Below are 27676 nucleotides of genomic sequence, written 5' to 3' on the forward strand. Positions count from 1 at the left end.
TCTAAATACCCTGTGGATCTTCAGTGTTAGCTCTTTGCTTGTCTCTATGCCAAGATGGGAAGAGGATATGTAAATAATTGTCATGTCATGCCTTGATGGAGTCTACTGTATCGGTCCTGAAGTAAATATCAATTTTTATTTGTTCATTCTCCTGGATCATTAGCCAAAATGAATGGTTTTGTAAACTGAAGAAGGCACTCAGATATAAATTAATTCTGTTGTGAATATTCACATTAAAATAAATATTCAGATATCTGGAAAAGACAAGGCTGATTGAGAAAGATGGAGAAAGTCTCAACAAACATCACAGAGAACATGCATGTCACAGAAAGAATAGAAAAGTTCTCAAAGCCCAAAGGAACATCTTCTTCCATAAGAGTGTTTCCTGAGAAGATCAGATTTTTTGAAAAGGAGAACCAAGGGAATAGTTCAGATTGACAAACTAGAGTGACCCCAGTGGTGAATAACCAAGGCCTGGCTCCTTCATTATACTTAAAATTTAGAACACAAATATGTGCCCTCCCAAAATGAAGAATTTACTGTCATGATGGTTCTCCATTCCTCATTCCATCAATCTCTTTTTCTGATTAGTTCTTAACGATCCTATTTACTCCCAGGGCTGACAGCTGAACCTGCATGAATGCAGCTTTGAAAAAATAAAGAAAAGAATGTAGCTTTGAGCTACAGAAAGAAATTCTATGTCTACAACTTGATTGTTCTCTGGGTATTTATATTGCAAAGGCAATGGGTTTGATACTATACTAATTTTAAATGTAATCCTTTTTTTTAATCTAAAAGTATAAATACATGAAAATTTTTTCTAGGCTGTTTCTCAAGGAAAATAAAAGGTAGAATTTCAAAGTCACCTTCATTTGTTGATATACATGATTAGGTAGATTTCATTTCTTTTTTCTTTGGGGGTAGAAAAGTTGGACTTGATTCAGGCGATTCACAGAGGAGATATTGCCCTTTGTTTTTTTTTTAATTTCATTGTTTTCTTTATGGTATTATTTCTTTTACTTACACAGAATCACTAGACATTAATGGGCTTTTTTTTTAAGGAAATTTAGATATGAATATAGAAACATTTCTGGCACATGAAGATAAATTACTATAATGAGTTTAATTGGTTGGTTGGTTTGACTTGGTTTTGGTCTGTGATTTTGAGTAAAACATACGGGGTAATTTTCAGTCCTGTTCAAATAAAGGCAAATCTGTATTTGTCTGGCATTTGGTGGTTCACTTAATACCCTCCCATACTTCAGCTCCTTGACCTTGTGATAACACGGCCACAAACAGGAAGTTGCCCTTTGGCTCCTTTAAATCAACCTCACTCAGGCTCAACTTAAATACCTTGTCCCAGTTACAAGGCTGGTAGGTAAAACACTGTGGCCCTCCAACTAGAGATTCTGACTTTTAATCATTTGCTACAATGACCAGCACACAATGCTGCTTAAGTAACTTAGCAGATGTCTGTGGTTCCCTAGAGAGCTCAAAATACTTTAGCTAATACATTGCTAATTGTTCTTCTCTTTTTTCTGACGTTAGAATCGAGGACCACATACATAATCTATAATTATTGTCCTTAGTCTTCTTCCCCCAGTGTTTTATATATCTTTTTAAATTACTTGAAGCTGTTACTGGTTGAACTTCCATGTAAAGTCCCTGCCGTGACTTTTTTACGTTTCCTCTCTGGTGGATCTTCAAAGGCTAAACAGTTTTAAAATCAAATAATTCCCCAGTGTTTCCATGCAGTCATGATAGTTTTGAAAGATCAAATTCATTTTTTCACCATGACAAAAGCAATACATGTTCATTAGAGAGTATTTGGAAAATGTGAGAAGTCAGATAGCAAAATCCTAAATGTCATATCCCATCCAAATATAATAACTGATACTATTTAGATTTATGTCTCTAATCTTTCTTTAAATTGTGTAGATCTTGTTCAGATTAAGTTAAAGTTTAAATCTGAATCCTGGTGTGCAATATTTATTCCTACTTTTATTTAACAACAATACATAAGCAGTTTTGCTTGTTACTACCAACTTCCCAAAACTCAGTTATAATGGGTATCTGTTGTTTTTTTGGAATGGATGTGCCATAATTTCCTAATCACTCCTTATCCTTAGTGATTTACTGTTTCCCATTTTTAGCTCACCTTGTCCATCAGGCCTTACTATCCCTTAGAAATCCAAGTATTTTGGATTCAAACTTTCACGTCGTAATATGTGTGCATCTAAAAGCACTGTCTCTCCTTTTGTAGCCACGATTGCCATCTTGACATCTTGATCATGGACCCCAGCCTCCTCATTCTTTCCTTCAAAAAGCCAACGGTATACAAAATATTGTTACTACCTTTGCTGAATAATTGAAGAGTTGCAAGAAGGAAACCATGGCAAGGACCAAACAATCATTCATTAGTGTATTTTAACCCATATCCTATTTCCAGTGTCCTTTCCAAAGCCTATTTCAGCAGTAAGCCTCTTTCCACTACACACAAGTCTAAAAAATATCAATCACTGTTTTTTAAAAACTGTTTATTTAAATTCAATTTAGTTAACCTACTGTATTATTAGTTTCAGAGGTAGAATTTAGTGATTTATCAGTTGCGTATAACACCCAGTGCTCATTACATCAAGTACCCTCCTTAATGTCCGTCACCCAGTTACCCCAACCCTGCCAACTTCCCCTCCAGCAGCTCTCACTTTGTTTTCTATTGTTAAGAGTCTCTTACGGTTTGCCTCCCTGTTTTTATCTCATTTTATTTTTCCTTCCCTTCCCCTATGTTCATCTGTTTTGTTTCCTAAATTCCACATGTGAGTGAAATCATATGGTATTTGTCTTTCTCTGACTTATTTCACTTAGCATAATATCTTCTAGTTGTATCCACGTCATTGCAAATGGCAAGATTTAATTCTTTTTGATGGCTGAGTAATATGCCTTGATATATATATATATATATATCTTCTTCTTTATTCATCCGTCGATCAACGGACATCTGGGCTCTTTCCATAGTTTGGCTGTTGTGGACATTGCTGCTATGAACATTGAGGTGCATGTGCCCCTTTAGATAACTATGTTTGTATCCTTTGGATTGAAAACTAGTAGTGCAGTTGGTGAGTCATTGTGTAGTTCTATTTTTAACTTTTTGAGGAACCACTCTTTTTGAGTGGCAGCTCTAGTGTTTTCACTTTAGGGATATGGCCTCCACCATCCTGCCTCCCTTTCTTATCCCTTTTATATTAAGGTGAATATTTTTTCTCCATCTTGTTCCAATGATAATATTACAAAAACATCTTTTTATAAATCTTGGCTTATATGTGTAGTTCTTTGTCTAAAATAGCGTCTCAAGAAAGGAATTCCTAGGTGAAAAGATGTAAACTTATTTACTCAACAAATATCTATTGAGTGCCTCCTATTTGTTCTCTATACACATTAAATTTACAATTCAAGTGTTTTAAATTCAAGACTAGTGGAAATTTAAACTCACAGGTGTTATCTACTTAATGCTTATGTAATTAGTACTATGGGCTTCGTGCTATTCTAAAAAGTATAACATACATTACCTCATTTAATCCTATAATGTAGCTGCTCCTAAGATGTCCATTTTACAGATTGAAAACTAAGGAACAGAGATTCTAATGAACACGTCCAACATTCCATGGCCCATAAGTGGCAGTTCCAGAACTAATACCCTGGGAATTCTGGTTCCAGAGTGCAAGACACTCTCTGTTCATCTCAGTGTAGAACATCTATAATCACACTCTCCCCTTTATTTTGGACTCCCCTAAAATAAGGCTGGGCATTCTAGGTTGTTTCCTAGTTAGATTGTACTTCTGTCCTGGGAAAAAATCTAGGTTGATAATTTAGTCATTTAACTTTTTATTGCTACATGCTTTCAAATGCTTAGATCTTTAGTGTCATTTTTTTCACTCATTTGATTTTGAATTATAATTATGAAATTAATTCAGATCCTTTCAACAGTATATTGTGTTCTTGAATTTTGAATCTTTAGCTAAGGCATGGACAGCCTGCTCCTTCAAACCACATTAAAAGGTTCTTGAAGGCCTTGGTTATTACTAAGATGGCAGGTTTACCAACTCCACAGCTTAGATGTTGTGTTGGCATTCCCTGAGAGATTGTAGAATAAGAAGAGGAAAGAAAGCATTTATGTTTGTGACAGGAGCCCATTCTTCTGCTGTGAAGTTGAATTGGAGGAGAGCTGTGGATTTGGGGAAGTAGATCAAACAAATCTCTCAGTATTTATGAGAAGAATAGGGCCTGTTACCACCGTGGTGCAACACAACTCTGCTGCATAATAACAGGTACTGGTGGGTGCCTTTTCCCATGCCTGGAGTGATTTTAGAACAGCTAATGAAATTCATTAGTCATTTGAGAGAGAGCAAGAGTAAAAAGCACTATAAAAATCCAATCCAATTCAGGGTAATCTTGGCACATGCCTTAGCCCAGTTGGTGTATTTCCAAAAGAAAGAAGCACATTAAATTCAGGAGGGACAACCCAACTGTTCTAAAGCTATAAATCAATGCTACTCAGCTCTCATTTTCACTCAACATCTCTGCAAGGAGCAGTAGTGAGGAATTAAGGGATTTTAGTATGCTCATACACATCTGTCTCTTTGACTGAAACACCGAGTAGACAGCTCTCTTGCCCCAGAGAGAACTACTGGTTGCATGACCTGGATCCTCACCATCACAGATGCATAAATCATTCGTGCCAAGCAGCTCCAAATCCCAGGTTCTGGGTGCTACAGAATATATCATTGTTATTTTCATTTTTATTTTCTTTCATTTTATGTTTTTAGGAATTTATTTATTTATTTATTTATTTATTTATTTATTTATTTGACAGAGAGATAGAGCCAGAGAGCACAAGTGGGGGAATGGCAGAGGGAGAGGGAGAAGCAGGCTCCTTGCAGAGCAGGGAGCCCAATATGGGGCTCGATCCCAGGACTCTGGGATCGTGACCGAGTAGAAGGCAGATGCTTAACCTACTGAGCCATCCAGGTGCTCTGTTATTTTCAGTTTTAAACCTCATATCCACAAAATTGTGAAACACTGGACATCTTGAATGCTGCACCTTGACTAACACATTTCCTGGAAGGATAGAACTTTACTAACATATCCCCCAGAAGTCAAAAAATGAATGCATGATTTGAAGCAGCTTTGCTAGGTTTTGCAATCCCATGTCAAAATAACTTCAGTGCAACATTTAAACAGGACAGTTTAATGTAAATTAATAAATGCCATCCATTGATTGGCTGATATGTCCTAGCTTGAAAGGAAGTAATAAAAATATACCTTCCAACAGATGTACAGGTTATGCTTTTTATTAGGTACATCAAGGAGAGTTGAGGATTTAATTTTTCTATGGTCATATTAATACCCTGAGACTTGCAAGCTCTGATTTTCCTGTTGTACTAATTGAGGTGGGGCTAATTCTAGGTGGAGTGTGGGCCCCCATGAAACATCTTCGAAAGGCTTCTCCTGTGCCACTTGTTTATTAGCACTCATGTTTGCAACTAAGGGAGATAAAAGAATGGTGAGAACAGAATTGCAAAAGCCCCCCCCCCCCAAAACATCTTATGCTGTTTGCTTTTAAACCCATAAATTGCAGCACACACTAAGCCCTGCTCTCACTGTTGACATGCGGAAGGGAAGAAGAGAGAAGGCATAAGGAGTCATATCATGGGCTGTTGGTATGTGTGTGCTGAAGGGCATCAGCATTCTTAAGCCCGAGAACCAGTGAGGGAAAAGGAAGTAACCAACGAAACCTACGGTTCATTTGCTACATTTCATACAAACACAATCTTAAAAGAAGGAGGCAAAAAATTGGTTCCAAAACAAGCCACATATTTCAGACTTGAAGGCCTGTGGGAGCAGCTGGTCACACAACGTGTGACATTGCAGGGTAAGAGATCAGAGACACAGAACACCAAGATCTGTAGCTGAGCTCGGCAGTTGAGTTGCCACTATGTGAAGACATTCAAAACCAACTAAAAATAAACTAAAATAAAGCCAAATCTAACATCTGGAGTCTGCATTTGCCTCTTGATCTATCAATTTGTGGTCCTTGAGATTAATCTTGGCCTGGGAAAATAGAGAATTGGAACTTAAAATAAGTCTATGTAAAATAATCATGTCAAAAGGTAGGCATACTAGGACTTTTTTTTTAATTACCCAAATTATGCCACAGGATTTCTGTGTCTTCTGCTGCAAAATAGTGAACAATATCACATGGCTCTTTCACTAAAGAGTTTGTATTGGACAACTAAACATCTTTCTGAGAATATTATACGGAGTCCTATGTTTTTATTTGCGAAATCTGGCAGTCTTACTTGAATGGCTCCTCCAGAGAGAGTATTCATCCTACATTGTCTTTAGTTTACTTAAGCATTTGTAAAATGGGTTTCTTTTGTTTCATTTTAATTCAGAAAGTACATGGAAAACCTTGTTCGAGGACCACTGTGTTACATCTTGTTTTGGGTTTTGTTTATATTTGGAAGAAAAACATTGACAGCTACTTTGAGGAGCCAGTTAGCAATTATTAAAATGTTGGTGGAAGTTTCTGGGGCCTCACCAGCAGAAACCTTCCAAAGAAGGCCTTAGAAATCAAAAGTAAACCTCAGTGCTTTGCAGACTGGGGAGGGGTGAGGTCGGCAGGAAATTGTTGATGTCATTGATGTGCTAGAGAAAAAAAAAAGTTTTTTCCATTTATGAGATTCCCCTTGGCATCCAAATTTCATAACCACTCCAGCTTCTGAGAGCCCCAGTATCATCCAAAAGATCATCCCTTTTCATTTAAGTTGCACAGATATTTCACCAAAGGGCTAGGGAACTCAAGACTGTGTCCTTGGTTTTCTGGTTTATAATGTTTTATTCTTTACTTGGGGACCCATTTTTCTCCCGTGTTTGGAGTAGGCACATCAACCCTGAAGACAACCTTGTGTCTCTGAAACAAGAGACAATCACACCTTTCCCCACTGGTGTTCATCATTTGGCGCTATACTCAATTTCTTTGAGGAAATTGGCCAAAAAAATGCCTTTTTTCTTGGCTTCGGGATTTTGAAGCCGTGTGATTATCTGGCTAATTTTTCAGACTGTTCTCCATTTTCACCACACTGTGTCCATAATAGTTGTGCTGTTCACTTCTCTTAGAGAATTACCCAGCTTCTCTCTGTTGTGGCAAAGAGGCTCAGAGCCAAGCAATTAATCCTGACACAGGATCCATGCTTCAGTGACAATGAAGACAGCTCGTGATACTTTGCTTGCTAATAGGGAGCCAACATTTTAAAATAGATCCAAGTAGAACTCACAAGGAAGGATCTAATTCAGCAAAACTGATGAAGTTCATAATACTCTAGTGAGCAAGCAGAGGACCTTTCTTCAAATTGACAGAGATAAAGTTTACATAATTCACTGGATGTGTTTGGCCAAATACCATGAGCGTGGGGAGCTCAGTGAGACAGCTTGAATTACTGAGCAAGAGTCCAATGTTTCAGGATCTTCTCATATTATTTCAGATCTGAAAATAATAGTTATGTGGCTTTGCCCTAAATGCCTGGAGTCTCTGTGACTCCACTGGAAGGACTGCATAATGTCAAAGCCTTGGTAATACTAAGGAATGAAACCCAACCAGGCGTCGAGAAGAAGCAAGATTATGTGTGTCAGTGGTTAATATCATATTTTCTTTTTTCGCAGCAGGAAAAACCCAGGCTCCTCGAGCCTTTGGATTATGAAACTGTCATTGAAGAACTTGAAAAGACCTATCGGAATGATCCCCTCCGAGATCTTCTGTTCTTCCCCAGTGACGACTTTTCAGTAAGTGTTACCTTATTAAACAGTTGATAGAAGATCCTTCCAAACTGGGTAGCTGTCTCGCTTTATAGATTCAAGTTGCACAGAACTCTTTCCTGTGATCATCCTATGTCACAGTCACAGAAGTGGGAAGCCACATCCGCCAATAGAGAATGGCCTAGGTCCTCTTACAGCTGAAAGATTAGAGATTCAGTACCACAGTGGCCTTCTCAGCCAGGAGATACACAGGGGGCTGGCTCGTTCCACATGGTTTCTAACTGCTGCCTTCCCTAACCCTGACAGAGCATTTCTTTCCTCACCCATTTCTCACTGAAAGCTACTAATGGCAGAGGTGGGGGATCTCTTGGCACAGAATATGCCATTCTTAAAAATCACCCTTACTCTTGGCTGTCCCTTTATAAGGAGATGTTGAAGCTGTGGGCAAAGAAAGGTAGGCAAGCACATCTTCCTGGGAGGATTTATGATCTGAGGACAGTGCTCATGGGCTGTGCATGGAATGCTCCCGAAAGTGGTAGAGAGAATGAATAAAAAGGCAATTCACTGCAGCATTGGAAACAAGCACAGTTGAATTACGGCTGATGAGCACCCCTGTGTCTCCAGCATTTTCCATTTGTGGTCATCTTAAGCATTTTTAGGTTGTTAGTAAATATCTATATAAACAGAGATCTCAAAGGGCAGGTGGTAGTCTTTCCTAAAAGAAAGTTAGTCTCAGACATCACACACGAATATCCGAAAGCTGATGAAAAGACAACGCTAGGGTAACTTTTCGAAGTAGCCACTGTCCGTGAAAACTTCTGTTGAGTTGCTGGGGCCCCGTGCACACACTTCCTCAAAGAGCCTCACACCTCCGTGCCCTTTTACCTTGGGGGCAGATCTGGCTTCTGGTTTCTAAAGGTTAATTATTTTCACCTTCCTCCACGGATTTTTAAAAAAGAAGGTCTACGGAAGTTAACCATTTTCTGTTCCAAGTATACATAGAGAATGATGGAAGAACAGAGAGAGAGAGATTCGTGGGAAGGAACGAAGAAATTCTTCTGATTTGTTTTGCAGATTTTTAAATGACTCCGACTTTGCTATTTGACACACTTTAAGAGAGGCTTATATGGTGCAGACATGTCATTTCCGTGGTTGGACCACCGGGGCTTGAGCTGCAAACACAAAGTTGAGCCACATTTTATTTTTTTTTATTTCCACATCCTCGCTTTCTTTCAGACTGAAGGCAAACCTTTACAGACACTTTCTGTCAACCAGTACAAAAATCCTTGAGACTCGTAGACCTTCACTTCTACTGTGCCTTCCAGAAGTATGACAAAAGCTCCTCCAAAGTCCCCCAACTCAGGAAGAGAGCAGAGGCATGCAGATGATATGTGACAATCTCACTGAATTTGAATTCATTTTTTGGCATCTTTCCACAACGATTTAAGTTAAAGATTGTCTGATTGCTCTAGGACCTTTGCCATCCTTAATGGTGTAAACAGAGCACATATTGGCATGCATACTTCCTTATTTTCCAGAAGTGAACATTCCAGCAAATACACTGAATTCTTCCCTTTTGTGCTTGTTTAAACTCCTTCTGTGGCTACCCCCATGGCCTTCAGAATGAAGGAAAAACACCTTGCCATTGCTCAAGGCTCTCTCCAAAATCTAGTCTTTGGTCCATCTCAAGATCATTATCTTCCTCCCCCACCCAAACCCTACTGCTGTCATCACAGGCCTCTTCATTCTCAATGGGTAAAATACCAGCACAGTCCTAAACATGACATTCTCTCCCCCCTCAGATCATTTCCTTCCTTTTCATTCAGCGAATATATAATGGGTAATACCGAATGTTAGGCCTTAGTCTCAGAATGGGGAAGCCGCGGTGATTACACAGAAGTTGCCTGGGTTTAGTGGACCTTACCTTTCAGTCAGATGAATCAAGCAAATAAGGAAACAAATTAACTAGCTAGATCTTGGGATAAAGACCAGTTCTGTGAAGAAAATGAAACAGGGCCTGGTTCAGAATTCCCAGGGAAGACCAACCATGCTAGAACCTAAGGAAGGAAGGAGTGTCTCAGGCTGATGAAGCTGCCACAAAGGCCCCAGACAGCTCTGACAGAGAGAGTGGTCAGAGACAAGGTCTGGCAAGGACAAGATAAGACACTTGCATCTTATTACACATGCAGGTGGCAAGTGGCAAGTCACTGGACCGCTTCAAGAATGAGAAAAACTGACTTGGTGTATGTTATTGAAAGCTCATCTGACCTCTGCATGGAGAACATAAAACAGGATGTGGAGGGAGCTAGGACACTAGCGGGAAGAATAGCTCCCAATCAGCAGGTGCTCAAGAGAGACTGGATGCCACCTAGGCCCTATTATCAGAAAATGTCCTGTCATACAGACAGCTAAATTGTCATTTGTCTCCAGCATCTGACAAACAAAAGGGAGTTTTCAATATTATTACCATATGAAGTTGTCAGTTTTCGAACAACGTTCAGATAGATTGTTTCCCCTCTTTTCTACTCTACAGGTCAAGGGTTGACAAGCCATGACCCATGGGTGACCTGCTGCCTATTTTTATCTGTCCCATGGACAAGAAATGATTTTTATGATGTTGGTTTTCTTTTTAAAACTGCCTTGTTTTATTTTCTACACAGAACGGGGTAAATCATTGAAGAAAAAAGATTTTGTAACCATAAAAATTACATGAAATCAGATTTCAATATCCATAAATGAAGTTTTATTTGAACACAGTGATGCCCCTTCTTTTATCTATTGTCAGTGGCTGCTTTCATGACACACTGTAGGACTGCAGCAGAGATAGAGGGCCCTAAATGATTTACTACCCTACCCTTTACAGAAAAAGTTGGAGCAGCCCTGCCATAATGAATGAAACTGGGTTCATTTGGGTTTTTTTTTTTTCATCTCCTTCTACATGGAGTAATGACCCTTCCTGAAATGCCCTCTGCCACAGTCTTCTACATCCACAGCCCATGTTACATGTCAAAAGTGTTGCCCACCAACAGGAAGCCCCCTGCCCCCCTGGCTAGAGTATCATTTCCCAGGCTCATCTTTGAGTAATGAGTAAGGGTTCTCTGGGATATGTGTGGACAGTCTCTGCTCTCTCAGTGGGATATAGTGATAGAGTGACCACTCCCATCTCCAGGGCATCACAGAATTGGAGATAGAGGACCAACTCTAAACCTCCCACCCTCCCTCCAAATGTCCCAAGCCCAGTTGTGTCCTTATGGATGGGAGACTCCAGCTCACTTCCATATTTCCATGTTACCAAGCACCCCCACTTGTGGCAGACATGATTCATTACTTGGTTTGTTTAATCAATATTTATTCAGCACCCACGAGGGGCTGAATATAGAACAGTACTTCCCAGACAAGTGAGGCTGACAAGAAAAGCAAAAGCCCTGTATTTAAGGAGTGTGTGCCCTAATATGGATGAAAAATAAAGCTGATTAAGAATCCTGGCTTCTTCTAGCTAAGAAATATCAAGAAACAGGAATTTCAGTTGCTATTTGATACAACTTAGAGATCGTTTTTTACCGAGACAAGACTCCTATAGAGCTGCTTCTCCCTATTCACCCTGCTGACCCAGACCATCCCAGCCTTTTTTGCCTACATCCTCAAAAGTAGCCTTTAACCAGTCTTCCTGCTTCCTCCTTTGCCCTCATTTAAAGGAAGCTGTAGAAATACAGATCAGATCATGAATGCCACAACTCTAGCTTAAACTTTCCAGTGGTTTCCCATTGCCTTCAGAGTCAAAACCAGCTTCTCACCATTGTCCCCATCACCTGGTGCCTGATGACCTCTGAGCCTTTATCTCCTCACCCTGTTTTCTGTGGCCACTGCATGGATGCCTAGCACTCTCCCTGTTCCCTGAACTTGCCAAGCTTGTCCCCTCTGTAAGGGCCAGTCTGCTCTCTTGCACAACTGGTCCGCCTTTCATTCACAATTCAGTTCATGTGCCATCGCTCTGAAGAAACATCCATGATTCCAACCATACCGTGTTCCTCTATGACACCACCCTGCTCGCTTCTCTTTACAGCACGATCATTATCTAGAAAGATCTCAGTTTGCTTTTTTCTTTCCTCTGTCACTTGTTCCTCACCATTTGGGTGTACCCTCTAGTAGGACAGGGATGTCTTCTCTTTTGATCATCAGGAGACCCCCAGCAGCTAGAGTGGCACTTGACACAAAGCAGGTGGAAAATGAATCTTTATTTCATGAATTATCCTTCAGAAACAGGTAAGTTATTATTTTAGAACATAACTTGAATCCTTTGTGGTCCTTTAGGAACCAAAGGCCATTCCGAAATGAAATTTGAGTATAAAGACGATGAAGTAATTTGTTTTGCCGGATGATGAGGAATGTGATTATTAATATACTTTCCTCTTCAACACAACGCAACATGTCACCTTTAGATAACAGCATTAAAATCAGAATCCCCTTCTTCAGGAGCTTGTTCTGCTGGTACAGTGCCTGCCACATAGTTGCTATCACCAAGAGCTCATTTCCTCTCTGTAACCCTTCAGGAGTGTGTGCCCTAATATGGATGTTACTTGGCATGGGAGAAATCAGTCTGTATCTCTATTTCAAGTGCACAATGCAATGTCAGGCTCGTGGGCTTTCAGTGAAGATCCCAGAACGTTGAATTAAAACCATCTTCTTCCCGGTTAAGGGGCTGAGGTAGATGCATCTTGCTTTGTCTTGGCACATGAAGTGCGTGGGTTCTGGGAGCAGGCAATGTGATCTTTGGGACTACTTGCATCATAATGAATCAGTAAGAATAAGCAGTCTAGATGCATTTTGTAACTCATTCATTTCAAAAACATGCGCCTCTTCACTCATTGTATTTACCACTCTTGCTTTTCTCATCTTTCTTTTTGAAGCAGTTAGTAATAGAAACTTAAGACCAAAAAGCAAGGAACTTAGTCACCAAATTGTGGCTTTGTAAAATAGGCAAGGAGAGTAAGGAAGGAAAACCAAAACTAAGGAATGGTTTCAAGGACACAGTGAATCACATTGAGTGATTCAGTTTGAGGAGAGACTGATAAAAAGAAAAATAGCAGAACAAAAAATGAAAAAACCAGCAATGAGTTTCTCTCTGAATTATAGATACAGAAAGCCTGAAGTGCAATCACCTCTGGACATCCAAATCTTAAACAAGAAAGTTCAGAAGTCTGAAAGCTAGCACGCTGTGGAAGGTCATCTGATCACACCTGCATTTCAAGACTGCCCACCCCAGTAAAACTGCTCCATTTCAGTTCGGCTTCATGGCCCACCTTCTGTGAGGTTAGCTGCGTCTATCAAGGGCACCAGTATGAACAAGAAGCAGTGCTTACACTTGAAAGATTGTGCTTTTGACATCAGACAGTACCAGTTTCAGAGTCAAAAATCTATGTTGAGGATGGGAAGTCGCCTGCCAGAAGAGTTACATGATCTTCTCAAATCCCCTCTTCATCTCAGTAGTTCAGAATTAGTGTCTCAGGGTTCCCCTGTGCATCCTGTAGTTTTCACTGGCTTACCATGATGACTGAGTGAATCATGAATTCTTAACATACCAATGGCTTGTTCTTTCCACAGTATGTTTTTAGTTATAAAAAGCAACTGGTATATGGGGACTTCCAGACTCAACCACATGGATCATTTTGATGAGAGGAGGCAGAAAGGCCTTAACACCTTTTAAATTGAAAAGCAGAAAGGCCCTGAGTCATTTGTGGTCTTTTTTTTTTTTTTCTCTTCTTCTTCTTCTTCTTGCTTTACTGAGACACAGCTTAACATTTTTATAGGACTCTCAACCTCCTTTTAGTCCTTGGCTTCTGAGCCTGAAAAGTAGGCTTTAAATGACTCACAGTATTCATGCAAGATCATTGTAATTGCAATTTAAAAGCTAAGTGATAATCTTTGTCAAACTAGGTTATTTCTAAGTACTAATATTCCTCTCGCTTAAAAGCTAATGAGACTGAGATTTACAAAGGCCCTTGTTCCAGGATGTAGAGTACCTGTAAGGGCAGAAATCAAACACGAGCACTTTGACTTGCTATTAGCATTTCTGTCTACACAGCATGCTTTTGGCCAGCTGCTTCTTAGAAAGACAAGGTGCACACTTAGGGGAACTATTAACTCCCTGAATCCCACAGTGAGTGCCATCAGAAAATTGATATGGCAGTGAGGAATCCTAGAGTGCTTATTTCAGTTGAGTATGTATAAGTGGGAACTTCTCTGGGCTGGATCGATTTAGGAATATATACACATAAAGTGCACATAAAGGCTTGTACATGAATATTCATAGCAGCATTATTCATAAGAGCCCAAATTGGAAGCAGTGTAAATGTCTGTCAGCAGATGAATGAATAAACAGAGTGTCGTCTTTTCTCACCATGGAATATTATTCAGCCATTAAAAATGATTGAAATACTGATTCATACTACAACATGGACAAAACATAAGACTGCTATGCTAAGTACAAGAAGCCAGTCACAGAAGACCATGTATAGAATGATTCCAACTGAAATCATAGACAAATCCATAGAAAGTTAGTAGTTTCCAAGGCCTCAAAAGAAAGAAGAATGGGAAGTAACTACTAGTAAATATGGAGTTTCTTTTGGACATGATGAAAATATTCTAAAGTTAAATAATGATGATGGTTGCATTACCTGTGAATATATATAAAATCACTGAATTCTACACTTTAAAAGGGTGAACTTTATGGCATGTCAATCGTGCCTAAATAGCATTGTTATATTTTTAAGAAAAGATTTTTCTACGCAGTAAGAGAAGTATAGGTGGTCAGAGATAGGGTGCAAAAATATTTTAATACATGTCTGTATTTAAGTACTTCATTCTTTAAAAGAAATAAACAACTATACTAAAGAAATAATAAATACCATGGGAAAACATTTCATTTATTGTTATTTTTTATTTCCAAAGCAGATTTAAGTGGCTTGCTTATATACCACAAACATATATATATATGCTGAATTAATCATTAGCAAAGCTTTGAATCTAAAATATTCTAGAGTGAAGCTGCAGACTTTATGTATGATACAGACAGTAAATTTTATAGTTCAGAGAAAAGAAAATATGTGTTGGATGAATTAGAGAAGATTTTCAGAAGAAGCTGGCACCTATACGAAGCCTGAGGTTAGGGAAAAGTAAGGAAAATAAAGGACTTTCTGAGAGGAGGAGGAGTCTGGATGAGGCTTGTGCAGGAATGAGTCCAGTATGGAAGAAGGAATGTGAGCAGCCATATGGGAAGATGCATGGCGGGTTGGCTGTAAGTGGGTTGGCTCATGTCTTGGGCCCTTGCTCGTCACGGGGCCATGTCTGCAGGCCTCACACCAAGCAGGCTTCTTTTCTATGCCTTCCTGGAAAGTGAGCTCAGACCACAGCCTCTTGAGTATTTGCCAAGAGAAGGTCCTGGTGCAATAAGTATATTGTTGGAGCACTGTACTCTATGAATGTTCACATTTTTCCATATGGAAAATGTATTGTCTTTACCTCCGTAGAGGAAGTAAGACACATTTTGGAGCCTGGAAAAATGAATCAAAAAAAAAGAGAGAAGAGAAGGAAAGAAAGAAAGAAAGAAGAAAGAAAGAAAGAAAGAAAGAAAGAAAGAAAGAAAGAAAGGAAATGAAATGACTTGCTCAATGGTTTGCCAATCCAAGAGTAAGAAATCTTGAACCAAGTCCCCAAACTTCCCTATTATAGTCTTATTTTATTTTTTTTTTAATTTGTTTACTTGAGAGAGAAAGACAGAGCAGGATGGGAGGGCAGAGGGAGACAGAGTCTTAAGCAGACTCCGTACTAAGCATGGAGCCCAACATGCCATACAGGGCTGACCTCACAATCTGAGCCAAAACCAGGAGTTGGACGATTAACCAACCACCCCACCCAGGGGCCCCCCTACTTAGATTTTTAAATACTGTGATAGCTAAGTCTCAATGCTTGACTTGGCTGGATGATGACAACTGTCCGTTTATGGGCAACTGCTCACTTATTGTGCATTTCCCAAACACTTTAACTTCAGCAAAACAAGAAAGACCTTCCCTTAAAGCACAGTGCATAACTCAAGGGAAATAAAAGGTACAGCATAGAGAATATAATCAATGGTATTGTAACAGTGCAGTATGGTGACAAATGGTAGTTATGGCGAACATAGCATAACGTGTAGAGTTGTCAAGTCATTATGCTGTACACCTGAAACTAATGTAACATTGTGCATCAACTATATTCAAATTTAAAACAATAATGAATGAATGAATGAATGAATGAATGAAGAGGGAATCATTGAGAAGGTGAGCACAATGAAAGTATGAAAGTGATATTTTCACATAGTTTTAAAAAAAACTAAATCAATACTCTTCTGAATGTGATATAAAGTGTTTTTAAGCAGCTAATGTAGTGTAAGTGTCTGCTCTACTAGAATATAGGCCATATCCTGTTTTAATCTGAGAACTTTAGGTGAAGATCACTTTTAAACACATGCTTAGGTTAGAATTGACCATGAGATGTTTGTAAATAGTCAACTATAAGGCTTGTTGAATTCTCAAGCTTCAGACTGATGTCTATAAACAGCATCATTTTTGTTCTCCTTTTTAAGCAGCTGGGATCTGCAGTACTGTCAGAGGAGGCTTTTGCTCAGCCCCGGGGAAGGAAAAGCAGACTTTTTAAAAGACTTTGACCAGTGGACTTTGGCCAATTGAGAAATGGCCCTGATGTGCTTGGAATGAAGTCTTTCTGTGGTCACTTTAGCCAGCAGAATGGTGGCTGTGACAAAGCCACACAGACTACCCACTAAAGTGTGGAAGGAACCAGAAAGCGACGGGGCAGTAGTTGAAGAAGTCTGAATATCATGGACTTGAAATTGCAAACACAGGCCTGCATGCCTTATTTCATAAATAAAATGACAGTTTTTATTTCCAAATGCCTAATCTCGGGACAGTAAGCCCCTTATAAAATTCTACCACCAAAAGAGGAGCTAGGCTGAGTTCCAGTGCTGCCTCGGATCTGTTTCATGCAATCGAGCTCTACTAATTGTCAACCAGAAGGTTTGTAAAAAGAGAAACAGGAAGTCTGTTGTGGCCAAGGCAATTTGTAGTGGTCTGAAAGCATCTAATTCTCAGAAAAGAAGTTCTTTGTAACCATATTAATACCCTTAACAAATATGACTGCATACTTCTCTTCTTATTTGATCAATTTATCTTTGCTTCAATGGAGACACATTCAAGAAATAAAACATAAATAGAAGTGTCACAGTTCTTAAAGTCGAAACTTTATGGAGACTTACTTTTTCAGCCAAATTCTCCAGTATCATAACAAAATATAACTGAGATCAACAGCATGTCATAAGCATTTATTATACATGTATCCCTTTTCTTGTACTTGGTGTATTCTGTGCAAATGTGAAATAACTCCATGCAACTTGTAATGTTACATTTTAGATTTATCACATGGCTACATGAGAGTGATTCAGACTCAGTTATCTTATTAAGAATCAACATTATTTCATAACTAGAAGTCATCAGGAATCACTGATATCGATTATACGCATAGTTATACACATGATTTATTTCTATAATCCCAACCTGAATGAATTTCCAATCTCACACATTGCCTATGTATTATGTATTTGGGGAATCTAGCTTTATTTACTATATGACATCATGGATCAAGTGGCTATGTGATCATTATTACTGGAAACCTGAGTCCATATACCAGAAACTCACCATTAAGGGAAAAAAAAAAATTCTTAAACCAGCTCGGTATTCACCTGATTGTATTATACCACAGAACAGTGATCTTAGTGGAGCACTAGGTATAGCTACAAAGGAGTTTACATTTGAGTCATGTTACTCTACTCTCCAGTAGACAGAGTATTTTAGAGTAACTATTATTTTTTAAAGGCAAGGAACTAATAAGAGACTACACAGGATAATGAGAAAGAAATTATATATTTTTATATAAAAATGTATTATAAAATAATGGCTGAGGGGATCCCTGGGTGGCTCAGCGGTTTAGTGCCTGCCTTTGGCCCAGGGTGCGATCCTGGAGTCCTGGGATCGAGTCCCACGTCGGGCTCCCAGCATGGAGCCTGCTTCTCCCTCCTCCTGTGTCTCTGCCTCTCTCTCTCTCTCTGTGTCTATCATAAATAAATAAATAAATCTTAAAAAAATAAAATAAAATAAAATAATAAAATAATGGCTGAACTATATAAAATTGTTTTAGAGAGAAAAATCCCTAGCCTTGCCAGTAGATTATAATATGTAATGTTCTCTAGAAACACCAAGCAGGTGACACTGTGTATCTGAGAATTATCTATCCAAAGAGGAAACAAGTTCTCTCCAGATAATTGAAATCTAGCAATAATCTTTTGCTTCAAACTTTCAATAGAGCTTATGTTCATCTTCTAACAGAGTGTACAACATAAAAGAAGCAACTTGAAAGAGGCAATTCAAAAGGAATCAAAAATGTAAAATCTAAATAATAAGTCCTAAATTGGCCCTGTCGTTTTCTCTTTCACTTCAAATTTATTTTAGGATTACAACAAAAGATACAATAGAAATAAGCTAGTGAAAATATACAGATTCCCCAAGTTTTGTTTTCTGCAGTGAAATGAAATAGTCTCAAATGATAGTTTTACTGATAAACCATAATTGTAATGATGCTAGCAGTTGGCAAGCTAACGGAGGGTTGGCTCTCCTGTTCTAGAGATTGAAAGTTTCTCTGTCTTCTTTTACTGTAAGATACTAAGATCTAAGGCACTTTTCTATTGTGTTTTTGGTATAATGGTCTGTTCAGTGCTTCTAAGTTGGAGAACTTAGTTTCTTTTCATTGTTCTTCCCAGACAGCCACGGTGTCTTGGGATATCCGAACATTGTACTCAACGGTACCGGAAGATGCAGAGCACAAAGCGGAAAATTTACTGGTGAAAGAGGTAAATGTGTGCTTCCAATCCTTTACTTTATAAAACTTTGTTTTCCCCTAGCAGTGCTCAATACAACTTCCTATTACTATTGTCTTCCTCTACTTTTCAGTAGAGAATTCCAGATGCTATGATTGATTGATGTCTTTCAGCTGGCGTCACCTGTAGATTCTCTGCATTTTCCTGTTAATCATTTTTCATTATCTGGTGACTATTCAAGTTTTGGACTTTTTTTCTTTTGTTTTTACTTCACTTACAATCTTCACCTCGAGGAATATTTCTGTATACCTAAAGGAAAGATTTAATTTTATTTAATTTTATTTTAGATGGAGTTGTTGGAGAGGCCATAGGATGTGAGAATTTTGGATAACAGAGTGTCTATTTTAAGAGATACATTTTTTTTTATTCAAAAACTGACTTTGGAAATAATTCATGGTAAAGCCCTGTGGCTATGATAAAAATCTGTTGGTATAGCAGTGCTTACATTCAGATGGTGTAAGAGAAGCCAACAAAACTGATGCTTCTTCTAATCAGACTATAGGATGCTTTAGGGCAGCTACTTAGAAGATATTTGTTGAATGAATAAATGAAGCTAGTCCTTCCTTTACAGAAAATGGAATGAGAAAATTTAGCACCCATCAAACAGAATCCTGAGAGAAAATGGCATATCCCAGTTAGGATTTAATCAAAGCTACATACCATAGCAAAGCTCTTTCTCAGCTCTTAAACATATGTGCATGAATATGAGCTAGCTTTATTAGCATATGTATTAATATCAGCCTGTATTAATCATATATACTTTATGTTATTCTATTTCAGTCCAAATCTTTTGCCATAAATTTACGAGTTGTTTCTTCCAATTCCATATTCATTTCCCAAAATTCACCTTAAATTTCACTACCGTCTAAGGAGTTAAAGAAAGGAAAAAGTACAGGTTCAAAAGTACAGATATCCCAATGTTATCTGAGTATACTATTTTCATATTCACTGATAAAAATATTAAATGTGACGTCAGTACCATAAAATTTTGTTTACAGTCACCTTAGAGGAAGTTTTAATATCTGGTCAGGCATCACAGTTTTAAAAAGAGCTGGCAAATCATTTTTACGGAAGAAAATCAGAATTGCTGAGATAAGGTCTGCAAAAGTTTTTCAGTAAATACATAAATAGGTGTTAATTTAGGATCTGAAACATTTACGATATTGAATTCCTAACTGGGTATACTGAACCAGTTCTTCCTGAGTGTTCTTCCTTAAAATATTGCTCTTTTATATAAAGATCGTTCACTTGTTAAATCTCTGTCCAGGTACTTTATAGTTCTGTTGCAAATGTGAGAAATTTTTAAAACAAATTCCCTTTCTTACTGTTTATTGCTGATATTTTTGAAGAGCTACTGATTTTTGAATAGGTATAACTAGAGCTCACTAAACTTCCTTATCCTAATAGTTCTTTTGTAATGTTAATTTTTGTTTTCATTTTTATCCTATTTTTTTGCAGATAAAAAGACACCATTTATGATTATTTGATTTTTAAGTATGTAGTCATAACATCTGCAACCAATTAAAATTTTATTTTTTCTTTCTTTGTTTTATTTTCTGGTATCTTTGAAACAATGTTGAATAATAATGCTCATATTGGACATCCCGTCTTAATTTTGATTTTAGGAGGAGGCCTTTAGCTTCTTTGATGCTTTATGAAATTTGGTGTTAATGACACTGGTGTAAAAGATATGTCTAGGAAGGGTTTTCTTCGGCTTTTTAAGTGCTTCTAAAGATTTGGCTACCCTATAGTATGAAATCCATATGCAGTCTATCGATAAAATAGCTTTATCATTTGAATTTAGCTCTGTAATAAAATTAAGGTTTCTGTCCTGTGGACCCATATTTGTATTTCTGGTGTAACTTTCTTGTTCAAATTGTATTACTGCTTTTAATATTCTACTCCATTCAAATCGCTAATATTTTATTTCATACTTTTGCATTTATATTCATGAGTGAAATTGGCTCTAGTTTTCTTTCCTCTCTTTGGTATTAGACAAATGCTAGCTTTAAAAAATCGTGACACTCTCCAAATTTTTCTATCTTCTGGAAGAAACAAATAAATCACTGAAATGAAACAATATCTAGAAACATATCCAACTAAATATGGTTTCTTAATAAATGACAAACATGGAACTTCAAATTCTCAAATATCTCACAAGAGAAAGTAATTTCATGAATACCACTAGGTTATTCATTCTGGATGGAAATAAAGTTAGGCTTCTATCTCACATTAATACAAAAATGAATTCCAGGTCAAAAAACAATTTAAATTTTAAAAACAAAAGTATTAAAACCATAGGAAAACATTTTTATTTAGAAGTTTAGGGGATATGGACAGATTTAAGCAAATAAAAATATTTAATTTTTACATGATGAATGATGCCATAAATAAAGCCAAAAGAAAATCTTTAATCAGAGCAATTATTTGCAACTCATACCTTTTTGCCACACATGCACATATTCCTAACTTTCAAAACCCTACGAATTAATAATAAGATAAATAACCGAAGAAAATATGAGCAAAAGGCAGGAGCAGACAGTTACTGTCTTACTCAAAAGAGTAAGTGCCTTCGGCCACGGGACACAGAAAGTTGCCAAGATTCACTTATAGTCTTGAAAATATAAAGTAAAACAAAAATTATGTGTGATACTTGTATGAAGAAAAATTTTTAGGTGAATATTATTTAGTGTCAGCAGGGATATAGGAAATAAACATTATCACACAGTGCTTATAATTTTTGCATGTGTATAACTTTTTGAGATGTAATTCTAATGTATCTATTGAGTAGTATATATAAAAAGTAGTATATATGAAAAAACACTAGAGCATAAAATATAATTACAACAATGATTATTGATGCACTGGACAATTTGCAACATCACTTGATAAGAGTGTAAAGTAGCTACACTTTACACTTAGAATAAATTTTGGCACATTTATACTTTATAATAATATATAACCAATAGGGGTACCTGAGTGGCTCAGTTGGTTAAGCGTCTGCTTTTGGCTGAGGTCATGATCTCAGGGTCCTAGGATTAAGCCCCTGTGGGGCTTCGTGCTCAGTGGGGAGTCTGCTTCTCCCTCTCCCTCTGCCTCCTGCCCCCATATCCTACTTGTTTAAAGGCTCACTCCCTCTCTCAGTCTCTCTTTCAAATAAATAAATAAAATATTTAAAAATATATGTGTATATGACCAATAAAAATTACATATACATAAATGTATTAGCTTGGATGCCCACAATACAATTGTCAAGAAAGACATGTAAGTTGCGTAATATATAATATGTTATCTAGAAGGTATAAAACCCATAAGTATATACATAAATATGGCTTATTTATATAAGCCTAGAAAAGTATTAAAAATGTATAATAAACTTATAACATTGGTGATGTCACAAGTGTGGGATTGTAAAGAGAAAGGAGAGATATTTGGTATTCTTGTGTTATAAGTGTATCTAAAATGTAATTAAAAATGTTTTGGAAAAAAATAAAATATATCTTAAAATGCTGCCAGAATTGGAAGCAACCCAAGTCTTTCTCCTAAAATTGTCTCCAAAAGTTAAAGTCCAACTTTATTCCTTGAGTCATTAGTTAGTTGCCTTTAAGACTACATCAGATTCTTTTTCTATTATTATTATTTTACTTTGATAACAAAAATATCTTACAGAATGATCAAAATCCCCTCTGTATTTTGCTTTATGATTCTACCTGCTGGGCTTGTCTGAATATCATAGAAGCTCATCTGATATAGTCATTTATAATCACTTGGAATAGAACGACTGTGGATTAATAAACACTTTCACAATTTCAGGGACTTTTCACTTCATGACCGTATTTACCTCTTTCTGTGTGAATCGGGTAGAAAGACAAATACTACAAATACTAGACAAATAGACAAATACTATTTCCAGGCTTTCAGCAGTCTGCTTTAGTTGTGATACATTGCTGTCACATGAACCAGGGGTTCTTAGCTGTCTTCCAGGGGCCTCGGTACCTGAAGCTCTGAGACCTTGGATTTGGTGGCCAGCCCTTGCCTCTTCACACTTGCTTGCTTTATTATCTGGCATGCCTTTGAGGTGGGGCTAGTCCGCTCAAATCCTAAATCTCAGGACCAGTTCAGAAACTCCACCCCCAATCTCTGGATCCAACCAAAGTGTAAAGTGTAGCTACTTTTCCAGGGGAAGGGTAACCTTAAAAGAAGGCCAGTACAATTCTGGAAACATCTAAAGATATTCTAGGGTTCTTAGAAGCTGTTAGTTTGTTGTTGCTTTCATAAACTTCTGCACCATGACTTCAGATGGCCAGGTTGACTGCCGTATTTCTGTAGTTTCTGAGAATGTCAACTTCAGGGGAGAACATGTTGACCACAAAATTTGCCTTTGCCTTGCTCTTCCTCCTGGGGCGAAATTGCTCACCTTTACCTGTGTTCCTACCTTTCAACTGCTTGCAACCTGGGATTTTTCCTGCTTTTCTCACTTCCCTCCTTGGCTTCTCCTTCCTCCTAAGAACTGCTCCAAGGAGAAGTCAAATACAATGTCTTTTACTGTACATCCCAGGTTTCTGCCCAACTTCTATGGTACAAGCTTCAGGACAGGCCATTTGTCTGGGTGACGTGAACAAACATTATGTTTTCCTCAGCTGCTTGGATCTAAAGGAGAAAAAGGAAAAGGAAAGAAAGAAGAGGAAGCCCGAGAAGAAACTATTTTATTCCCTGATAATTTTTCTGTATCACTAGCTGTGGAAACTGCCATAGTTTGCTTGGTTTTCAAGATGGGACTAAAGGGATGCCTGTACTTATAGGATAGAAAGAAGAGAAACCCCAGTTACAAATATCATGTGATGATAATAGAACATGAATAGTGAAGCCTGGAGACGGCAGATAAAAAGGAAGAAGTCACCAGAGAGCTGGGTTAAGACTGAGAAACAATCCCAGAGAGTTATGCTGGCAAGGAGTCTTAACCACAATAGGTAATAGCAGTAACCTTTATTGACGACTTTTTCTGTGCCAGATACACTTCTAAGCCCTTGTAGTTGCAGTAATTATAAACCAATGTTGCTACCGCAGCAGCACCTTGTAATGATGAGGAAGCTTTCATAGAAACATAAAGCAAGTGTTCAGCATCCTCAGCTGGAAATAAACAGATCCAGCTTCCCCATCCCTACCGTCCAACCACAGTGGCCTCTAGCCTCTTCACCATGATGCTAAGTGCCCAGATGGTGCTCTACTACAGCTGCCCTCTGGAAGGACTCAGTCTCTCAGTGTCCTCCCTGACAATCCCACTCATTCTGTCCAGGTAACTCTGATGCAAATAGTGGCCCACACTTGGAGAAACATTGGCTGGATTTTTGAAATCAGTTTAAGCCAGCACTGAAATGAATTCATTGATGTTTTGTAGAAACACGTGCATCCCTTACAGCCTCTGCTTTATTGCGCTAAGCAACCTTTGTGGTCCTCTCTGCACTAAGTGCCCTGTGGCTCCCCTCGGGGTGGTGAGGACAAATTCTGTGGTTGCTAGGCAGCATCCTGGCATGAATCTAATTTAAACACATCCAGTTCAATACTGATTTTGAATTATCTCTCACTACCTTGACAATTCTCAGCTCTGTTTGAAAGGCAGTGAGCATTCTTTTCTTCTTTTAATCTGGAATGACTTTATATTTTTAATAGGAGTTTAAATAAAATGAACAGTCTGTCCCTTTTCTGTTTTATCTGTTATTAATTCTCTTCCCTGTTGATTCAATATAAGTCTAATATTCCCCCACACCAGAGTATAGGCTTATTTCATATCCATTAAAGCGCTTCATAAAATTATGATAAATTAACATCAAACCATAGTTGAGCAACATGTACATATACATATAATTTTGCACCCTCTGTGTGATAGATCTTACTACTCATTTTACAGCCTAGAAAACAGATTCTGAGTGATTGACTTGTCCTACTTTACACAGAGCCGTAATTAAGGCCCTGGTCTCTCTGAACCCTATGCTCTATGCCCTTACCAACTTGACTATCTCTAACCCTTTGGGAAATGTGTTTAAACACATTTAAGAGCCAGACCTGATGAGGATATTTCCACTGTTTATCATGGAATATGTCCTTCCTTTTGATATATGTTTAACTTTTCTGCCTCAGTTTCTTTATCTTCAAATAAGTATATTAATAATTCCAAGACTGTGTTTCTAAAAATAAATATAACAATGATATGAAAACAGTTGGAATATAACAACTGGGGAGCAGTGTCTTTATCTGATTCTCATAAGTGGCTTAAAATCAACATCTACAACCAGAAAAAAAAAAAAAATCAAACACTTCCGTGATAAAACAAGTACTACCCCTCCCACTGGGGGTTGGGAAGCAATTAAAGGAATCTATAAACAGGATGCAGACTTCTTAAGCAAAACTTCTATAGTAAAGTTTTCATTTTAATATACACAAAAGAATAATATAAAGCCAGAAGCTCAGAACACTAATTAAAACTAAGCTCCCAGTTTGGTCTCTCTTAACAAAGAAGATGAAAACAGAGAATTGAGAATGATACAGTGGCCCAACAGGCAGCAAGGGTCTAGGGACCACTTCAGCTGACTAGCTGAGAGAAATACTGACAAAGTACTAAAGTATAGCAAGTTACTCTGCCAACAAAGCCCTCTGCAATTTCTGGAAACCCATCTGCTGCAGGAATAGAATAATGATGAAGCAAGAGGTAAATCATGAATTCAAGAATCCAAACCTCACTTTCATCAAGACATAAAACACTTGGTGATGTTAAGAGTTATGGAAATGTTAGAACAGAAGCAAAAATTAAATTTTTGCAAAAATTAAAATTGAAAGAATAAATAAGAGTAGAAGCAGACTATCTATGCCTACATTTGCTTTTTTAATAAAAGTAGGCTCCGTGCCCAATGTGGAGCCTGAACTCCCAACCCGAAATCAAGAGCTGAGCTGAGATCAAGAGTTGGATGCTTAAAAAAATAAATAAATAAAAAAGAGTTGGATGCTTAACCGAATGAACCATCACCAGGCACCCCTACACTTACTTCTACATATAAATACACACATGAACACACTCACGCACGGGCACACACACACACACGGATTATATACTGTCTTCATCCAGACAGTATTAGGTTGGGACAAGGAAAAGTTTAGATTTTAAGCAGGTTCTAGACCAGAAATAGTGGCATTCTCTAGGAAAAAAGTATATAAGACCCAAGACTGAATAGGAAATAAATATCAGACTTAAAGCAGACAATAAATGTGGAAATCCTTAGGCTTTGGTAGAAAATCCACATTAAAAACTAGCAGAACAAATGGTTAAGATGAGAGTAGACACCAATTTCACATAGGCACAGAATGTTTTGCAGAAAGCTGGGTCAGCAGGATATCCACAGAACACACACACATACACACACACACACACACACACACACATACACAATATCCAGGAAGACTACTTTAGAAAGGAATATGACACGTGGTATTTACCATGTTTGTTTGACCATAGAGAAATTCTGTCCATTTTCCCCCAAGTCTCTTGAAAACCATCTTTGAGAAATGCTGATGTGAATCTGAGGGAATGAGATCATCACAAACTAGGGAGAAGAGACAGCTCAAGTAAAACAATCTATTAGGTAAAACCTGATATGATTTTCATTAAGGCAGATGGTGTTGAAGAGAAAAGGAATATTAAAGCTCCCAAAAGATCAAAGAAATTTTCTTTTCTTTCTTTTCATGGACAAACCTCTTACCATTACTTATCAAAAGTGTCTATCTTTGTCCAGAGGGTAAACCTCTTGGAATACTAGGACATGATCCCAGATACACCCACATGCGGTTGTTCTATGGATTTATCCTCATGCAGCAAAATGCAAGTATACACAAGGTTAATTTCAAAATTTGTAGTAAATAACAGTGCTCATGAAGTTCAGAGTAGCACTTTTTTCCAGCCCTTAAATTTCTCCTCTCAACCCCTTACCTAATTATTGGATTATTATTTTCTCTCATCCAAGGAGGAAAAATGAACTCAGTGGCTTAAACAAGCTACTCCTTTGGATATACACAGAAACTCCTACTCAGTTCAGTTGGGTGAAGCTGATTACCCTGTCTTTACAAAGGGTTAAATTCTTCACGTAGAAAATTCTTCTCCCACTGATTTATACTGTTACTATGGATCACATGCAAAGTGTATGCAGTGAAGGACCTGTCCACTGCATGAAAGGTTGGACTGGGTTTATTTTTCAACAACATAGCACTTACTAAGTGGTTGTCACCAAATAGATGAAACATAGTCCTCACCTTCAGGGAGCTCACCTTCAGGCAAGAAATACCAGACCTGTGATCAGATTTTTACAGTGCAATCTGACGAGTATCCTTGGAGTGTTACGGTAAAAGAGAGAAATGAGGTCAGGTTCACATATTAGAAAAAATTAGCTAAGCAGGCCAGAGAGGTACACCTGGGTGGTTCAGTGGTTGAACATCTGCCTTTGGCTCAGATCATGATCCCAGGGTCCTGGGATCGAGTCCTGCATCAGGCTCACTGCAGGGAGCCTGCTTCTCCTTCTGCCTGTCTCTGCGTCTCTCTGTGTCTCATGAATAAATAAATAAAATCCTTAAAAAAAAAAAAAACAGACCAGAGAATGTATTGGTTTGCTTGTATGGGGGAATGAGTAAAACTGAAGAGAAGTTCAAGAGATGGAAGACTATTTATTTGAGTAGCCCAGCGGTGTTAAAGCCCTACACTAACATATGGCAGTGTGATAGTAATGATAGTAAAGGCCATTAAAGTAATGGGATTGACAGAAGTTGGTGACTGAACAGAAAGAAAGGGAGAGGTATGGTGGCTGTTACTCCCACATATTTGTGTTGGGCTATTAGCTAGAT

At 37.9% G+C, this 27676-nt stretch overlaps 1 protein-coding gene across 30 annotated transcripts in view; it reads left to right on the forward strand.

The window, feature by feature from the left end:
* DOCK10 (dedicator of cytokinesis 10) overlaps positions 1 to 27676 on the forward strand; it is a 259737-nt gene that overhangs the window by 105026 nt on the left and 127035 nt on the right. For 18 of the 30 annotated variants that reach the window (XM_072719383.1, XM_072719388.1, XM_072719401.1 and 15 more), the window contains exons 2-3: positions 7720 to 7839; positions 18677 to 18766. In XM_072719383.1, the coding sequence (XP_072575484.1) occupies positions 7720 to 7839; positions 18677 to 18766 (210 nt within the window). The remainder of the gene's footprint in view (positions 1 to 7719; positions 7840 to 18676; positions 18767 to 27676) is intronic. The other 12 variants (XM_072719384.1, XM_072719390.1, XM_072719393.1 and 9 more) reach the window with 1 other exon arrangement.

The sequence above is a fragment of the Vulpes vulpes genome, chromosome 9 (genome assembly GCF_048418805.1).
Source record: "Vulpes vulpes isolate BD-2025 chromosome 9, VulVul3, whole genome shotgun sequence".
In the NCBI taxonomy this organism is placed as follows: domain Eukaryota; kingdom Metazoa; phylum Chordata; class Mammalia; order Carnivora; family Canidae; genus Vulpes; species Vulpes vulpes.